The sequence below is a fragment of the Ictidomys tridecemlineatus genome, chromosome 5, assembly GCF_052094955.1.
Source record: "Ictidomys tridecemlineatus isolate mIctTri1 chromosome 5, mIctTri1.hap1, whole genome shotgun sequence".
NCBI classification, from domain to species: Eukaryota; Metazoa; Chordata; class Mammalia; order Rodentia; family Sciuridae; genus Ictidomys; species Ictidomys tridecemlineatus.
In genome coordinates this window covers 93755277-93774761 of record NC_135481.1, presented here as the reverse complement: position 1 = coordinate 93774761, position 19485 = coordinate 93755277, and the positions used below count along the sequence as shown (strand labels likewise).

The 19485-nt window shown below is 43.6% G+C and overlaps 1 protein-coding gene across 4 annotated transcripts in view; it reads left to right on the top strand.

Annotated features, from left to right (window-relative positions):
• Positions 1-19485, top strand: part of Map3k9 (mitogen-activated protein kinase kinase kinase 9) — a 75221-nt gene that overhangs the window by 42971 nt on the left and 12765 nt on the right. For 3 of the 4 annotated variants that reach the window (XM_078050434.1, XM_078050436.1, XM_078050437.1), the window contains 7 exons: positions 1368-1548; positions 8999-9147; positions 10118-10293; positions 12604-12844; positions 14469-14591; positions 15901-16054; positions 19195-19263. In XM_078050434.1, coding sequence (XP_077906560.1) covers positions 1368-1548; positions 8999-9147; positions 10118-10293; positions 12604-12844; positions 14469-14591; positions 15901-16054; positions 19195-19263 — 1093 coding nt within the window. The remainder of the gene's footprint in view (positions 1-1367; positions 1549-8998; positions 9148-10117; positions 10294-12603; positions 12845-14468; positions 14592-15900; positions 16055-19194; positions 19264-19485) is intronic. The other variant, XM_078050435.1, reaches the window with a different exon arrangement.

Genomic DNA, 19485 nt, shown 5'->3' with positions numbered 1-19485 from the left:
CCTTCCTCTTTTCTCTAAACAGCAGCCTGTTGAGCCCTGAATTTCAGGTGCCCTAGTGTCTGACCCATGAGCAGCAGTGCTTGCATGGAGCCTTTGGAACTTTACCACTTGTGAGGATGGAGGCTTGGCTTCCACATGGCCAAAGAGCTCGCTTGCTGGCTGCCCAGTCAGCAGAATTCCTTGGCTTACCTTACAGTACTCCAGTCGATTAGTGTTTTGAGTCTTTTTAGCAAGTTTGGCTCCCACAAGGACACATTAATCACTGGGATTAGCAATAGAAGGGGGAGGCTGCCTCAGCTGCTGCCCTAGGGGAACCAAGATGGAGCTTCCGTGTTTGAGTTTGGCACCTGTTAGGAACCAGAGTATAACTGCTTTGGTGCCCTGGTTCCTCCTTCCTGGGCTATGGTCCCAAAAGCATCCGGGGTGTGAACTTGTTTGTGCCTGTAACCTTGCCAACTCATCACTCATTCTGTATTGGTGTTTGGGGGAAGTTACTGGATTATGCCAAAATTTCCAGAGCCCAATAGATGTGCTTTCTTAAGAGTAAAGTAATGTGATCACGGATGCTGTCCAGATGCCGTCTGAAACCTTGAAAATCCAATATTTGCCTCCAACCCCTGTGATCTGTGAGTGGTTATAACCTAGGGGTACCCTGGCAAACAAGTAGCTACTCCTTGGAGGGTCACCTGTGATTCATAGCTCTTCTTTCACAAGATGGGATCAGGCTATAGGTGAAGAGAGCAGTCTCTGGAGTCTGGCTGCCTGGGACTCAGTCCTGGATTATTAATTGGGTAACCTTGGTGATTTGTGTAATAATGCTATAGCACAGTTTCCTCATCTGTGAAATGAAGATGGCAACACTAGTTGAGTATTAAAGGTACTTAGGGGTTGGGGTTCTGGCTCAATGGTCTAGCACATTTGTGGCATATGGGTTTGATCCTCAGCACCGCATAAAAATAACGTTATTAAAAAATTATTTTAAAAAAGTACTTGGGTCCAGAAGTGTTTCAGATTTGGGATTTTTCTCAGGTTTGGGAATATTTGTTCAGATTTCACTGGTTGAACACTCCTAAATCAATCATACTTGGATTAGGGATGCTCAACCTGAAGAAGCTACCTTTTAAGGTAGTTGTGGGACATCACCTCTAATCCTCTACTGCATTTATGTTTGTACCAATAAAACAGGGGGCTCAAAGGTGAATGCAGTGTAGGTGTTTAAGAGATGGTGGCTCCTGCTATCAGGCTCTGATAGCACCACGAGGAACCTACAGAAGAGGCCAAGAGGACAGCAGGAGGGCTTTGTGTTTAGTGGTTTCCCTGTGATTAATGTAGACTCTGATTTCTTCTGTCTTCCTTTCCTTGTCTAGTACTGATCCTGCAGAAGGTGGAGAATGGAGACCTGAGCAACAAGATACTGAAGATCACTGATTTTGGCCTGGCTCGGGAATGGCACCGAACCACTAAGATGAGTGCAGCAGGGACTTATGCCTGGATGGCTCCTGAAGTCATTCGTGCCTCTACGTTTTCCAAAGGCAGTGACGTGTGGAGGTAAGGACCTGAGGTGCAGAGGTAGTGTTCCCCAGGACTGTTTTGGCTGCACACGTTTCAGGACTTGGAGATCTTAGGTCACCCCAAGTAGGCATCCCAAGTAGGTCTGAGTGACACCCTAAGGGCAATCTGTGTTAATTTCCATGGTGCCAAGAGACAGTTTTGGTAGATGTTTTCATCTAGCAAAAATACCGGGTGCAGTGCTGCACGGCTGTAATCCCAGTGGCTTGGGAAGCTAAGGCAGGAGGATCACCAAGTTCAAGGTCAGCTTCAGCAACTCAGCGAGACCCTAAGTAACTTAGTGAGACCCTGTCTCAAAATTAAAAATAAAGGACTAGGGACTCAGTAAAGTGCCCCTGGGTTAAATCCCCAGTGCCCCCCAAATAAATGAATGAACAAATAGATAGATCACCTCCTTCTGGGCCCTTTTATGTTGGAAATTGCTTCCTGGAAAGGCCAGTAGGTTGCAGGGGGCACCGTGTTCTCTCATCTCTGACCTGGAGGATGGTAAGGGCACTGTTCACTCTTAGAGATCTTCCCCAGGGTAAGCCTAGATTGCTCAACTTCAGTGGCCATTACCGTGGGACTTGGGGAGGGTTTAACCCAGTGTCCTCTCTGTAATTTCCCTAGCCAATGAGTATTCTTTGTGCTGTCTCTTTTTTTTTTTTTTCTTGGTAGCTTGGAATTATCCAGTTAATCTTTTACTCAAGGCTGTGTCTACTGGACATTGATCTAGAAATGGGAAAAGATGGCCCCTCAGTGTACCCCATGAATTGCAGAGTTACAGACTAGATATGACCAACTATCTCCCAAGTAAGCGTCAGCCCAAGAGGCATAAGGACATGGATCTAAAAGGTCTTGCCCTGATTAAGGAAGGAGGAGCAACTACAGAGTACACATCTCATGGCCAGGGGATAGTAGTATTGCCTTGGTATTCAAAAGCAAGGACTACGGTTTGTTAGCACCTATCAGTCTATGAAGTTAGTTCTTAGACAATAAAACTCACCCTTTAAAGTATGTAAGTCATTGATTTTTTAAAAAATTTTATTTGTAGTTGTAGATGTACAGAATACCTTTAATTTGTTTGTTCACTTATATGTGGTGCTAAGGATCGAACCTAGTGCCTCATGCATGCTAGGCAAGTGTTCTGCCACTTAGCTACAGCCCCAGCCCTTAGTCATTGATTTTTTAAAAAAAATATTTATTTATTATTTAGTTGTAGTTGGGCACAATATCTTTATTTTATTTATTTATTTTTACGTAGTGCTGAGGATCGAACCCAGGGCCTCACTCATGCTAGGCGAGTGCTTTACCACTGAGCCACAACCCCAGCCCGTCATTGATTTTTAATATAAAAAAAGTTGTGTATTGATCACCACTGTCATTAGTTTCCTAGGGCTATAGAAACAGATTAGTACAAACCAAGTGACTTAAAGCAACAGAAATATATTCTTTTATAGTTCTGGAGGCCAGACAGGTCTAAAGTGGGTGTCTCAGGATCACACCCTCTAGAGACAGTCCTAATTCCAATGAGGATTCTAGATATTAGAACATCAAGATCTTTTTAGGGTACCATTCAACTCACTACAACCACTGCCTATTTTCAGAACATGTGTTATCACTCAAGAAAAGAAACCCCATATCTATTTCAGCCATTGCCCAATCTGTCCTCCCCCTGCTTTTCAGCAACCACTAACTTGTCTTCTGTCTATGGCTTTTCCTATTTTGGCTGTTTCACATTCATGGAATCATAGGATATGTGTGCTCTTGTGAGTTACTTCTTACATTTAGCCTAATGTCTTCAAGGTTCATCCATCTCAGAGCTTACATCAGAAATGCATTCTTTTTACAGTTTTTATAGTATATGAACATGTAAATAGGCCACATGTGCTTACTTGTTTGTCAGGTAATGGACATTTGTGTTGTGTTCACTTTGGGGCTATTATGAATAGGTTGTGGACATTTGTGTATGAGTTTTTTGGGGAGCATATTCAGGTTTGTGTTCCTAAATTCAGTTCTCCTGGGCATGTGCTGAGGAATGCACCTTTATCAGAGGAAAATGTGCGCCTATTGATATACATATGGCAGTGCTTGCTGGGTGCAGTGGCCCATACCTGTGATCCCAGTGGCTCAGGATCGCAAGTTCAAAGCCAGCAACTAAGTGAGGCTCTAAGCAACTTAGTGAGACTCTGTCTCAAAAAAAAAAAAAAAAAATAGGGCTAGAGATGTGGCTTATTGGTTAAGTACCCTGGGTTCAATCCTTGGTACATACACATTGATACACACACACAAAAAACCAAACAAACATATGGCAATACTTATACAGTGTTACTGTGTCACCAGCTATATGTCCTGGTTCCTGTGCTTTGGGCATCCTCTTCCTGTATGTTGTGCTGTGCGGGGAAAGCAGTGATTAGAGCCAAGGGCCTCTTCCTCCGAGGATGTCTTACCTGTCATATGCAGGACAAAGTGGAAGCATTTTCTGAATCATTTTGAGTTTTAAAATTACAATAATAATTTTAAAATTACAACAATAAAACATGCTCCCTGCAGAAACAAATTAGAAAATATAGAAAAACAAAAAATAAAAGAAAACACCCTAAAACCATTTAGAGAGATAGCCTATATTGGTATTTTGATATGCTCACTATTTTTTAAAAATTTTTATTCTTTTTAATTATACATGACAGTAATGCATTTCGACATATCATACATGCATGGAATATAACTTCCCATTGTTCATGTCTATTTGTGTGCTGAGCCACCCATCCCTTAAAATGGGATCATTCTGTTTTATAAGCTGCTGTTAAAATGCAATATAGCAAGGATATATTACCACATAAATGAATGTTATGATGTCACTAGACATAGTAACATATATTTTAGCTTTTTTGCTGCTACGACTAAAAGACCCGACCAGAACAACTATAGAGGAGGAAAGGTTTATTTAGAGGCTCATGATTTCAGAGGTCTCAATTCATAGAGAGCAGGCTCCATTTCTCAGGCCTTGAGGTGAGGCAGAATATCATGGTAGAAAGGTGTGGCAGAGGGAAGCAGCTCACAGGTTATCAGAAAGCAGAGAGTTGACTCGCCAGATACAAATATATTCCAAAGCCATGCCCCAATTCCCACCTCCTCCAGCCACACCCTACCACTTCAGTTAACACTCAATTAACCCCTATCAGGGGATTAAATCACTGATTGGGTTAAGACTCTTACAACCCAATCATTTCTCCTTTGAACCTTATTGCACTGTCTCGTGAGCTTTTCGAGATACCTCACATCCAAACCATAACAGTATACATTGCATACATATGTGTGTTAATAATTTATTGGTTTGAATGAGTTAAAAACCAGAAGAAAAATTATATGTTACATTACAGATTTGAAATGCTTTCAGATGAAATTATTTCAGTAATCGTTGCCAAAGATTATTAGATAGTCAGTGTGGTTCCTGGACCGTGAGATCAGACAGTTGCCACGTGCAAGTCATTCCCCAGCCCTCCTCATTCAAGGGAAACGAATGATCTACTTTCACAGCACGGCCCAAGCTGGTAGCCGTAGAGATGACCCAGGTTAATAAGAGGAAGTGCTGTCCCTCTGGTTGGAAGGGTTGTATCCACTCTCATCATTTTCCTTACTTTCAGAAGAATTGAACACCCCTTCCCTGACCGTCTGAAACGGTCGGTCGAAGCGATTACTGAACTTCTGGAGGTGGTTAATTATTAATCCAAGAGTGAATTCACAAGAGACTTGGGTTCAGCAGTGAGGGGGCTGGTGGCTCTACCTTGAGGGGAGGGACTGAGATTTATCTGAGCTGACCTTTCCAAAGGGTCAGCTTATAAAGGACCTCTTCATCGTGTTCCAACCCTGGGAGGGCAACAAGGTGAAGTGAGCCTGAGCTCTATTGCACTGACCTCTCCTGCCCACCTACCCTGGTGTTCACGTCCACCTAACTTGTCTTTCTGCACTTTCTTTCTTGGACTCTATTCCTGCCAAAGAAGTACCAAGTCTTCATTTATTCATTGCAAAAACAAAGAGAACCTTGGCACAAGAAAACTGATGGGTTACATCATCTCCAGAAAGGCTGCCTCTCTGAGTCATGGTGTCCCTCAGCAAGGCTCTCACCAGACGCTGGGGCTCTACCTTATCAGTTCCAGACTCTTCCTCATTTCAGGCCCTTTCCGAGAAGAAATCGCACATATTTACTAGCCATAGATGGTGATTTTGGGGTGGAGAGTGCCTGTTGCTATTACTTTTGCTTGTAACTACTCTGTAAGGTGCATACTGCAGTCTTAAGGAAGACAGATGAGGTGTACAGATGAGGTGACCTTGCTTCCTCAAGGGCATGTGGCTGGTAAGTGGTAGCGTGGGCATTTGAGTCAGATGTGTATTATCTTTCTGTATTAGCGTTGCTCACACTCAAGCAACAGTCCACATGCTTCTCTTAGCTGTAGAGCCCTTTGAGCAGAACAGACAAGCACAGTTAGAGCAGAGCTGCCTTGTCAAAACGGAGAAGGGTAGGATCCCAGGATCTTCTCTCTTCTGGGTGCCCCAAGACATCTCCACAGGACACTCAGGGCTCAGTGTGAAAACTATCACAAAGGAGATACCTGTGCACAGACAGGGAAAGTTGGAGCCTTTGAAGCATTCCCCTGTCTTTCCAGGTATTTAGGGCTCGGAAACTGGTTGTCTTAGACTAGATGGAAGATTGGGTGCTGAGGGGCCTGTCCTGGGGAACTGGAGGATACAGAGAAACCCCAATGGAGATGGTTTCAGAGAACAGCATCAGCTTTATTGCATAGCAAAAATAGCTTTTATAGTGGGTGTGTGCCAATTTGCATATAACAGTCACGACTGACCAGAGGTGATATACAACATATCATCTTATGGGAGTCTAGACACCAGAGTTTTGAAACTGCCTCGTAGGCTGACCTTGCACCAACAGGAAAATAACTTTTTTTCAAAGGAGCAAGAAAATGGTGTTTACCAGTGTTCTGACAGCACTATGTCCCAAAACACAGTGTTCTATGTTAGGACTTCCCTGCTGCACAATGAGCAAGATAAGCATTCCTCCATGAGGGTCCAAGGTCAGGCCCTGTGACAACGGGGGTTCTATGGGACTTCAGTCTTTGTTCTCCAGGATGGAGTGGGCACTGGTGCTAAGAGCAAGCAGCTAAAGGTGGGAGTGGCTCTCACCTTGGAAGGTGGACAGCAATGCTGAAGTTTCTTCAGGATCACTCTGTAGAAGTTACCGAGTATGACCACTGTCTGATTAAGTCACATTTAAGGTTTGGCAGGAAGTACACTCGTGCAATTCTTGAGGGTGTGCAAGGCTTACTCGAGCACACCCAGTGCAGTCGGCATTCATTCCCACGCCCTTCTACCAATTCACATGTCTGTGAGCACTTGTGTGCAGAGCCAGACTAGTCTGAGAATCCAAAGATTAAAAACTGCCACCCCTGCCCTCTAGGAGCTCTTAGGCTTTAAACAAACAACTACAGTGCAAGGAAGCCCAAACAAGGGGACGTCGGGAAAGGCTTCCCAAAGTGTCCATCAGCCACCAACTGAAATCTACCTTCTTGTCTAGACCTGCAATTGTCTATTTCCTTGTCAAGATACATAAAGAAAATGATGATCTCTGGAGGCCATACTGGGATTAACGCACAGTCCAAGGAGACCTTTAACTCCAGTGCCCTCGCACATTGTTTTTTTGGAGCCAGGCTTGATCACTTGGGAGTCTTCAAGAGGAAAACCTGTGGTCTGGATTGCTCGCCTCCACATGCTTACCCTGTCCCTGCTCTGCTGCTCCTTCCCTTAACAGCGGGGCTTAGCTGGAGGGCCACCTCCTGATCCCATCCTGACCGGGTTTTAGTGATCCTCCTTCCTGTCGCAGCATCTCTGTTGTGACTCATCACTCTGTATTCTAGCTGTCATCCTCTTTATCCCTCTCACTAGTCTCTGTTCTGATAAGATCTGTGTCTTGTATCCCAGTGCCTGGCATTGAGCTTTATGCCTAGAAAACATTTGCTAGATGTTTAAAATGAATGGGTGAAGGGCTGGGCATTTGAGTTAGATCCTGAAAGATGATTAGCATTACCAAGCAGAGGACGGTAGAAGGGTGTTCTAGAGAGAGGGAATTGAGAGTTCCCAGGGCCACCGTGATGTCCTCCATGTATGCCACTGAACTTGTCTAGGAATCGCTCTCCTCATTTGCCCAATAAAGACAGTACTCACTGCACAGGCTTGTTGTAGAGATTCAAGATTCAAGTATTACAGCATTCTGCGTATACAGAATATCTACTGAGTTTATTATTTTTTTAATTAATATGGTCTTTGTTGCTGGATGCACACTAAAGATGTACATTACAAGAAATTTGAGGTTGGTGTTGAGTGAAGGTCTTTGACCGTTCATAGCCTTATAGTTTCTTGTTCTGACTTTTTTTTCTCTCTCTCTCTTTTTTTTTTTTTTTGATGGTACTAGGGATTGAACCCAAGGGTGCTATATCATTGAGCCCAGCCCGCCCCCCCCCCCTTTAATGTCTTATTTTGAGACAGGGTCTCACTTAGTTTCACAGGCTGACCTCAAACTTGTGATCCTCCTGCCTCAGCTTCCCGAGTTGCTGGGATTACAGGCATAAATTCTTCAAAGGATTGAATGCTATGTGATTTTGCCTGATTTTGATTGTGAATTCATAGAATAATTCTTCCACTAAGCTTTCTACGATTCATTCTCTATTAGGACCTGAGAAATTCTTACGTGAATCTGAAAGGTAGGGAGGGCACACTGCAGTTCTCACAGTCTACACACCACTCTGCCCCGACCCAGGTCTGCCTTGTGAAACAGAAGTCTCTGTGAAGGACCCACTCATACTGATTTGGGGGCAGGAATCTACTTAACCTTACGGGTATTTAAAGAAGCCTTTTACAGGACCAAAATCTGTGTTGAATTGTAAGCTATCTGCTTTTCTAAAGCTAAAAAAAATGTGTATCTGTGACAAAAACTGACATTTTCTTGAAACAGAAAAAAATTATGTTTGAGAGATTGCCTGTCCTCTTAGTTTATTTAATTGAGAACAGTAAAATAGCTATGGCCATTGTGCACTTATTTAAAGTTATTTAGTTTTGTGACAGCCTTCTGAGACTGATAAATGTTATTGCTCTCGATAGATGAGGAATTAGAGGCTTACAGAGAGACGTAGTAATTTGCCCATGGTGGCATACCTGGGAATGATGGAATAGACTTTGAAATGAAGTGTGCTTGACTCTGTAGGTTTTGTTTTTAGCTGGTAGACTTTGTGGTTTCCCTTTTCTATTTAACTAGTTGGTCTGTTCCATTAGTGTTCCTATGGTTAGGGAGAACATGGAGTGCTTGATGCAGGCTTGAGAGCTATTTCGTGAGGTTGTAGTTATGATTATTATATCTCTTCTGTCTTCTTCTTGTCCCTAGCTATGGGGTGCTGCTTTGGGAGCTGCTGACTGGCGAGGTGCCCTTCCGAGGTATTGATGGCTTAGCAGTGGCTTATGGAGTGGCCATGAACAAACTTGCCCTTCCTATACCTTCTACCTGCCCAGAACCTTTTGCCAAACTCATGGAAGGTAAGTAGCCCCGGCCTGAACAAAACTGGAGACAGTTTACCTTTTGATAGCACTTGATTGATATTGTCCAGTTTCACAAGATGAGGAGTCCTTTGGGCCATTGAAAGAGCTACTTCCTGCTGAGGCAGGGCCCTTCTGCCCATGTACAATATCAATAGAAGGTAACTTAGTAACTAAAACCTGCTGTCCAGTACTTCATGATCTTATTAATATAAAATAAGAAGATAAGGGCTGGGGTTGTGGAGCCCTTGCCTAGCATGTGAGGCACTGAGTTCAATCCTCAGCACCACATAAGAATAATAAAGCTATTGTGTGTACCTACAACTAAAAAATAAATGTTTAAAAAATATATAAAATGAGAAGGTATAGTAGTTTTTATTTCAGGACCTCTGAGTGTCTTGTAGAAATGAACATTGGGGAAAAAAGGAACTCTAAAGTCCTCTGGGAAAATGCCCTAATTTTGTAAGTGAGAAATACAAAGCTAATCAAGGTTAAGTGGGTAACTGACCATTCTGCTAATTCGTGGCTTTTCTTGATTCCCATTTTTATCTTTTCCTTCTGTTCATTCCATTGAGTTGAGGAAGGGCAACTCATGTATTTATGGGAAATCGAGGCTCAGGCTGTAATTACCCTTTGTCAAGACTTGAATTGTATAGTAACATGGTTGATCGTGGTAACAGTACTGTACACAGAAAACTCTTCGGGTTTGCTTTCCTTATGCTTCATTCACATCAGAACTGGATGGGTGCAGAGCAGCTGTGTTTGATTTCCAGTTTTGCTCTCCATGGTTGTGATCCTGGGCAGCCTGCTTAACTCTTGAGTCCTGCTTGGTGTTACCTCAATTCCAGTCTCAGTTTTGGGAAGGAGAAAGAAGAGATAGTTTTCTGGTAAATGAAGTCATGTAATACCCTAAGTCTTCTGTTTGTCTCAGTCCATTCATGCTTTCTGTTTCCTCACGCTTCCCATTCAGACTGCTGGAATCCCGACCCCCATTCACGACCATCTTTCACGAGTATCCTGGACCAGCTAACCACCATAGAGGAGTCCGGTTTCTTTGAAATGCCCAAGGACTCCTTCCACTGCCTGCAGGATGACTGGAAACATGAGATTCAGGAGATGTTTGACCAACTCAGGGCCAAAGAAAAGGTAAGAGAGAAAAAAGGCAGGCGCTGGCTCAGTGGACCTTCTCCAGCGGGGCCTCTGGACTCAGTCTGTCCAACCACCCTGCTTCTGACCTGCCCTGACCACCTTCCTGCTGGGTAGCTATTTAATTGTCCAAGTCAGAGGAAAAGCACCACTGGACAGTGGTATCTCAATCTGCCAGCCACAATTACGAGAGACTTCCGAGAAGGTCTCTTGGTTCTACGATGGACTTCCAGAAGGACTTTAGCTTCATATAGGGATAATTCAATATGAGAATAGCAATCAGAACATCCTGCCCAGTGTTTTGGTATCAGAAACAGAATACGGGCCAGGAATGCCATGGGTCTGAAATTGTGGGACATTTTTCATGGAAAGGGTTCCAAGCGCAAACCATCTGGGGAGTTCAGAGACTCCTGGCCTGCTGGAGATCTGTCTTTTGGTTTTAGTGGCCATTCCCCAAATGGCCCCTCTTTACCTCTTTGCTGTGACTCTAGTAGACAGCGTCCACATAGGCAAAGCCAGTCGTAAGCAATTGTGTGGCTCACACTGTAAGAGCACGCCTAAATATAGCGGGGCCCCTGAGGGTTGTCCACAGAGACTTGGTTAATTTCTTTTTCCCCTTCTCACTCTGCATTGTGGGAAGTTGGGAAGTTACTAGAAGTATGAAAGCTAAAATTGCATGTAGCTAAAATTGTACATGCTTTATTGTTCCCAGTTATTTTGCTTAGGAGATCTGATGAGACCTTTTTGTCCTGTTTATCCAGAGCCCTGTCACCAGCGTATAGGGAAGGTATTATTGTTCCCGTGTCAGAGCTGAGGGTCAGTGGCCTCCTTGTCATCAGAGCTAGTAAGTGGGGCAGCAGGACCTTGAACCTGGGCCTTCTGATTCTGAAATCTGTGTTCTTTGCAATATTAAGGTTGTTCCCTTACACAAATGACTTATAAATAATTTCTGGATCTGATTTGAAGAGATTAGACTCCTATGGTACATAACAATATGTACCTTGTACAGTTTAATATTGAGGGTTCTGCAGGGGAGTGGAGTAAGCTTAGGACAGATATTGGGTGGCTCTGAACTGGCCATTGAATGGGATAATCACGAGACACTTCTATCATTATTGTTCCAGCTAGAACTCCCAGAATGATCAGCTTCTTTTTAGATGGTTAACCAGTGACTCTTGGTTACCTTTCTTTTGGTCAATAAAACTATAATATATATAAATATACATATGTATATATGGTTATAAATACATATGTATATTTATATATACATATATTTATATATACATATATTATATATGCCAGTAAGAAAAATGAAGACCATATTTTGTCAGCAGGTAGCTGCAGTAATTCCACTGCCCCCTTCCATTTTCCACGGTTTTGCTTTCTGTGGTTTCAGTTACCCATGGTCAGCTATGGTTCAAAAAATATTAAACGGAACATTACAGAAGTGAACAATCCATAAGTTTTAAATTGCTTTCCATTCTAAGTAGGGGGGTAAAATCTCATGATGTCCCAGTAGGGACGCCAGCCATCCCTCTGACTGTGTACACTACCTGCCTGTTAGTCACTCAGTGGCTGTCTCAGTCATCAGATCCACTCATCCTCTATCAGTGCTCATGTTCAAGTAACACTTATTTTACTTAATAATGGCCCCAACGCATGAGAGTAGTGATGCTGGTGATTTTATTATATTGCTATAATTCTACCTTATTATTGGTTATTGTTATAAATCTTATACTGTGCCTAATTTATAAATTAAACTTTTTTCACAGGTATGTGTTACAGGAAGAAACATAGTATATGTAGGGTTTGATACTATTTGGGGTTTTAGGCATGCACTGGGGTCTTGAGATGTAGCCCCAAGGTCCAGGGGCACTGTTATTCCACGAAGAGTCAAACCCATAATAGCTAGCTTTTGAAGAGCATGTACTATGTGCCAGCTGTTATAATTTATATGATTTGTCTTATGCAATAGGATAATAATTGTTCCCTGTCTATGTTGTTAGTGCTAGTGACTTATGTTATTTGTCATGTCCTCATTGCTCCTCCTGCCCTGTCTCTAGAGCTTGGCCTTCAGTATTAGCATCTCTGGTTGTATCTCAGGATGGCTGTTCTGAGCCTTCCTTTCCCCATGACTGAGGGTGCTCAGATGTTCACTTACCAGCTCAGCCCCCTCTATCCATGAGTCATCATGGGAGAGCTCTCCAGGATGCCGTGAGCGAGAGCCCTTTGAGCTCTCAGGCCTTACTCCAGAGCCCCTCCGCATGGAGGACCCTGCCCTTCCCTCTGATGGTTCCTCCCATTCTGCAGGAGCTCCGCACCTGGGAGGAGGAGCTGACGCGGGCTGCACTCCAGCAGAAGAACCAGGAGGAGCTGCTCCGGCGCCGGGAGCAGGAGCTGGCCGAGCGGGAGATCGACATCCTGGAAAGGGAGCTCAACATCATCATCCACCAGCTGTGCCAGGAGAAGCCCCGGGTGAAGAAACGCAAGGGCAAGTTCCGGAAGAGCCGGCTGAAGCTCAAGGATGGCAACCGCATCAGCCTTCCCTCTGGTCAGTGGCTGGGGGCCTAAAGTGGGAGGGGAGTGAGGAGCCGGTGTGGCAGGAGTTTGTGGGACCCATGCCCGAGTGTCACCTGTTGTCATGGGCCATTCTGTTCAGTGGAAAGACTGGCTTGCTGAAAATCTGCCCCACTCCAGGGAAACTGCGGGGGGTGTGAGTGAACACAGTGTGAAGACAGACTCGCAAGGTCTGGCTGCTGGAAGCGTGGCAGCCTACCCAGGTGCATCTCCCTTCAGACAAACCTGGAGAAGGAGGCTTCTAACAGGGAGAAAATTCCAGGACTGTGTATGTGAAACTAGAGGAGTATTGGCTCTGTACAACCCATCACCCCAAGGTTTCTTTACTTAATTAGTTCTCTGAGGATAGTTGAGATTAGGTTAGTGCATAAGAATTTACATCATAAGGTTTACACATAACCTTTAGAAGTGCACTGGATGAATAAAGGTCCATCATTTGTGTTACTGTAGCCTTGGGGGAAATGCAAGGAAATATGAAATAGAATCTTTGTGATATTATAATATATCCGTCAAGGGAGGTGAGTGCTTAAGTGTGTTTTGTTTTTAATGGACACAATATCTTTATTTATTTATTCATTTTTATATGGTACTGAGGATCAAACCCAGGGTCTCACACACGTGTGAGGCAAGCGCTCTATACCACTGAGCTATAACCCCAGCCCTTAAATGAGTTTTTATGTAGATAAAAGTGCTCTGAATCTATAAAACCCCAGGAAGCAAGCTTATTAGAAGGTAGGAACCAAGGAAAAATGGTCTGATGAGAGCACCTGTGGAGGATGGTAAGCCTAAGACGGTGGCTTAGGCATAGACAAGGGAATTCATTCACTGAAATTGAGAGGGTGTGCCCACAGAACATGTTTGCTGTTTTCTTTTGTACATTTTTTTTTTCTCTTCACATAGCATAGAGTCTTTAAGCACCTTTTGAGCATTTAGCCTGTGCTAGCATATTGCTGTGGGCTGGGGATGCGGGTATAGAAGCCATAATCCCACCTGCAAAGGGACCACAGTTTATTGGGGAGATCAGCGTACAGACAAGGAGCTGAGAATCATTCCTCTCTGATGGTGAGGGGCTAAAATTCAGAGAAGTGGGTTTTACATTCTGTGTGATGTACCATAACTGCCTTTGGATGATGTTGGAATCAAGGCAACTTGACCACCTCCCTTGGTCCCTGGATTCCCTGCTCTGCCCACACTTAATGAGAAGCATTAGTCTCCCTGTATTGATCCCTGAGAAGATCATCTGAAACAGAGAATTTTGATTTCCAATCTCTAGAATAATCAACAAACTCTCATGAGCTCAAAGCTGTTCTCAATGTGTAATCGCTCCATCTGTATACACTAAATAGAGAGCTTTATAAAGACTTGTCTAATGATGTTCACTCAGATAATGAATTTTCCATCAGTTCATACATTCATGTTGCCATGTCCCTTAGGAAAAAAGAGATGGTTCTGAAAGAGAACATTTCCCAGGTAAACAGATCTTTTCAGGGCACTGAGGCCTGTCTCTCAGGCCTGCCAGAAGACGTCACCTCTCTTAAACGAGTTTGATGATGGGATAAGGCTAATGCACACTCCTGTGTTTGTCTTTCCTCAAGCAGATTTCCAGCACAAATTCACGGTGCAGGCCTCCCCAACCATGGATAAAAGGAAAAGTCTTATCAGCAGCCGCTCCAGCCCTCCTGCAAGCCCCACCATCATTCCTCGCCTTCGAGCCATCCAGTGTGAGACTGTTTCTCAAATTAGTTGGGGCCCCAAACACACCAGGGAACCTGTCCCCTGCTCTGTCCAACCGCCAGCTGGTCCAGGCTTGCTCCATGCATAACTTCTGCCCCCTACCCCCTCAACAGACATATATACATGTACATATGCACACAGACCCTCAGCCCTACCCTGTCCCTCTCCATTAACTTTGCTGCTGCCTTCTTTACCTTTTGCTCCTGGTTAAATATCAGCAGAGGGATTTCTGGGTGCTGAAGGATCTTCAGTGAGTTACAAAGCAATCTGGAAACTGGTGTATAATGTAGATATAGGTTGTTGGTATCCTGGCCTGGGTACCTAATGTACTCTCTGCCCTATTTGGGACATTATTGTTTTTCTTTTGTCCATGTTTCCTAAGGAATGGCTTTTCCAAAGTCATTTTCTTAGCTCCTAAGAAAACTTGCAAATACTGTATAGTGGGCCAATCTTAGGCTTATTTTGTTTTTACTATAATATTTGTTTAAAAAAGTACATACACACTTACACACACGTGTGTGTGTTTGTATATGTAAATGTGGGTGTATATGAATGAGTGGTTTCCCAATTTGAAAATAGATTTCACTTAAAAATCCTGGGTTTCTGACCTTCCTTGAGGATTCAGATCACATTAGAGGATTTCTTTTTTTCTTTTTTTTTTTTTTCATGTGACCAGAGTTGGCTGGAATTGATAGCAGTTTCCATATGCTTCCTATTTTGCTTCGGTGGCCTCAGTTCCCTTTTTTTTGGTAGTTGGCTCACTTCATTCATTTCTCATATGAGCCGAATCTCTATAGCTTTCCATCAGAAGAGGGTTCTTCCTTCCTTATCTTTTCCTTTCCCTCTCCCCCTCTTCCTGACCACCTTCTCCAGAGCCTGGAAAGCCTCATTTTCTTCTTTCTAGACTATCTTCCAATAGTTCCTTTCTTCCACATTTTCCTTACCCACTGTCTCCCCTCACCCCACATTAACCTCTTCATTCCCCCACCATGCAATTCCACCCAGAAAAACAAGTGTTTGGAACTCTGGTGTCTGGTTGGCCTGAGCTCCAGCTTTATATTGGACTTGTAACCCTTTGGGAAGTTTCTCCATGTTTTTATTTTGAGAGTTAAATGGTTGGTAGCTGGGGACTCCGTTGCTTTCTTGTAAGGGTCCCTTAGGCACAGAGTTTCTGGTGAGGTCTAACTTCCCTGCAACTCTGAGTTGTTCCAGTCTGTCTGGTGGGGCAGGGGCTAGTTTAGATGGGGTCCTGTCTGTTCATTTCTCTGGGTCTTATCTAACCTTTGTTATGCACAGTGACACCAGGTGAAAGCAGCAAAACCTGGGGCCGGAGCTCAGTCATCCCAAAAGAGGAAGGGGAAGAGGAGGAGAAGAGGGCCACAAAGAAGAAGGGACGAACATGGGGGCCAGGGACACTTGGGCAGAAGGAGCTTGCCTCAGGGGATGAAGGGTAAGAGCCAGATGATATGAAATTCTCTCTAATGTAAAGATGAGTGCATCATTTAAAAATATGATATGAAATACCTTTTGCTAGCCTGGCACCGTGGCACATGCCTGTAATCTCAGCTACTTGGGAGACCAGGGTAGGACGATCATGAGTTCCAAGGCCAGCCTCAGCAATTTAGTGAAAACTTGTCACAAAATTAAAAAATAAATAAATAAGGGCTGGAAAAAAAGGGCTAGAGATGTAGCTCAGCGGAAGATTGTCTCTGGGTTCTATCTTCAATGCTACAAAAAATAAAACACCCTTTTTCTAATGTATATTCAATTGTAAACCTTGTGGTCTTTACAATTTACAGTTTTTCCCAATCTACTGGTTCCCAGGAACCTCCTAGGATAGGAGTTAGCAAACTTTCTTCCACAAAGGGCCAGATAATAAATATTTTAGGCATTGTGATCCATAAAGTTCTGTCTCAACAGTTCAGCTCCTCTTTTGAGCAAAACAGCCTTGGACCATGGGCAATATATAAATGAATGAATGTGGATGTGTTCCAGTCAAACTTTAGGAAAACAAGGTGTGGGCAGGATGTTGCCCACCAGTGCAGTTTGCTGATCCCTTCAGAGCAAGGAAGAAATACAGGAAGTTCTGTCTGAGTCTTCTACTCATACCTGGCTCTTCCTCTTAAAGCATCCATTCATAGTTAAGAGAACAGAGAGCAGGGGTTAACAGGAGGCTCATTCCGAAGCAGGGGCAGACAGAGAAACCAGCACTGTTAGAGGTAATAGGCCATGAGAATTTCTTTCAGGTCTCACCCCAGAGTCACACTGACTACACCCCATGGGAAAAGCCCAGGGGGCCTTGGTGCTGTGAAAGAACTGTGTCCTCACTTGAGTGCTTGAGGCCAGAGGCCAATTTTCCCCTGAGTCTCAGTGCTGCACAGGCCAGGCACTCATAGTGTAGTAGTGGAGGGCTTGGCTGCTGACTCTAGCCTGCCTAGCATGAATCCCAGCTCCACCCGGCTTTCTGTGTGAGCTTGTATATTCTGTGGATTGGGGATGATATCAGTACCCATCCCACTGATGGGTAGCTGATGTGAAGGTTTTCTGAGTAATTCTTTGTGAAGTGCATAAATAATTTGCTGGCTCATAGGGAGCCTGTATACATACTGGCCAGGGTGAGTATTCCTTACCTCTTGTGTAGTTCTGTTCCATACCCGAAGCATGGCTATCACAGTTTTAACTTCTTAGTATTCAACTCTAAGCCAGTAGTGTTTTATGACTTATTCTAAGTGTGAGAGAGTCCAGCAGTCCTCTTCACCATTACATAGTGACTTTCCAAAGAGTTACTAAGGTTGGCTATTAGGTTTGCGGGTGCCCTGGTTTTGCTAATCTTTCAAATACTAAAATTTTCATGTCTAAAATCTATTTCCCCACATCAGATCTGAATTCAAGGTGAAAATAAAGGATTGACTTTCTGAAGCCAGGCTTCAGAAATCACTAGATGCCTTTGAATAGCAAAGTTAGACATGTAGGGCAAACTACCTATACTGTGTGTGGCTTCAGGATGAATCCACAGAGGACAGCAAGTCACTCTACTCTACCAAGTTCTAGAGGAGCTGGAGCTTCCTAGTTGGTTCTTTGAGCACTGAGCTAGACAGGAGTTGAGCTGGGTTTGAGAAACTTGCTGACCCTGAGTCACTTGATATTTCTTCTTCTTTTTCTTTTCTTAATATTTTTTTAATTGCCTATGGACCTTTATTTACTTATATGCAGTGCTAAAAATTGAACCCAGTGACTCACACATGCTAGGCAAGCACTCTACCACTGAGCTACAGCCCCAGCCCATCACTTGATATTTCTGACATTATAATTCCAAATACCGTTAGCCAAGCTGGTTGTAGATTCCAGTAATTTCTTTATTTCTGCTTCATTTAAAGATACTTTTTGTTGGGCACAGTGACTTAACCTGTAATCTCAGCTCCTCGGGGAAAAGGATCACAAGTTCAAGGAAAGACTCAGAAATTTAGTGAGACCCTGTCTCAGAAAATAAAAAGGGGTAGGGATGTATTTCAGTGGTAGAGTGATTCTGGGTTCAATGTCCACTACCCAAAGAGGGAATAAGATACCTTTTATCTTGGTATTAAATTAATCATATTTCACATTACAGAATATCAACTTGTACTTTTCTTTTTCCTTACATAGGTTTGTCTTCATACTTTTTTTATGGGGGGCGGGGGTACCAGGAATTGAACCTAGGGATGCTTAACCACTGAGCCACATCCCCAGCCCTTTTTGTATTTTATTTAGAGACAGGGTCTCACTGAGTTTCTTAGGGCCTCGATAAATTACTGAGACTGGCTTTGAACTCTCCATCCTCCTGCATCAGCCTCCTGAGCCCCTGGGGTTACAGGTATGTGCCACCAATTACCTCAGAGGCGTGAGAAAACTCATAACTGTTGAAGCAATTAAAAATATCATATATCTCATGATTATATATCATGTATCTCATGATTATCAGTTCCCATTAAAGAAATAAAAGTGGATTTCATCTAGTTCTGAGTAAAAAAATCTCTTTGATGTCGGAATTTTTATTCTTTTGGTACCAGGGATTGAACTTAGGAATGCTTAACTGAGCCACATCCCCAGTTCTTTTTATATTTTATTTAGAGACAGGGCCTCGCCAAGTTGTAATTCTCCTGCCTCAGCCTCCCAAGCTGCTGGGATTACAGAAAATTTTGAGAGCCTCTCTATATATTTCTAATTTTAGAGCGTGTTGATTGAAGAAAATATGTAATGGCAGTAATTTATCTTGAATTCAGTAACATTAAGTGAGCGTGTATCTTCCTGCTTTTCACAAATGGTACAGCTCTATAATGGTACGCATACACACTTGTCTCAGGACAGCTTGGTTATCTGGATTCACAGACCCACCCTGCAGTCGCCCTGGGACCTGGGTCCTACAGATAGGAGGGCTTGGGCCTGAAGCAGCTCAAACAGGCCATCTTGTTAAGTTTCCTTCCTGGTGTGGACTTTGCTGACTGGACATGGGGAGGTGACTGGCACCATAGCTCAAGCCCAGCCTTGGGATCTCGGCTATGGGAGAAGCTGAGCAGAATGAGCCTCACTACTGATTCTCTTTATTCATTGAAGATCCCCTCAGAGGCGTGAGAAAGCTAATGGCTTAAGTACCCCATCAGAATCTCCACATTTCCACTTGGGGTGAGTCTAATCCTCACCCTTTCACCAGCTGTGCTGGCAGCAATCATCCTTCCATTTCCTGTTCTCATACCCCATAGAATCAGGTCTCATCACTGCAAAGGCTGAGCTGAGTTTCTTTTTTTTTTTTTTTTTTTTTTAAGAGCAAGACCATTGTGCACTTTGGGAAATTTCCTGTGTTGATCTATCACTTTCCTGACCACTCCAGTATTTAGGATACTCCTG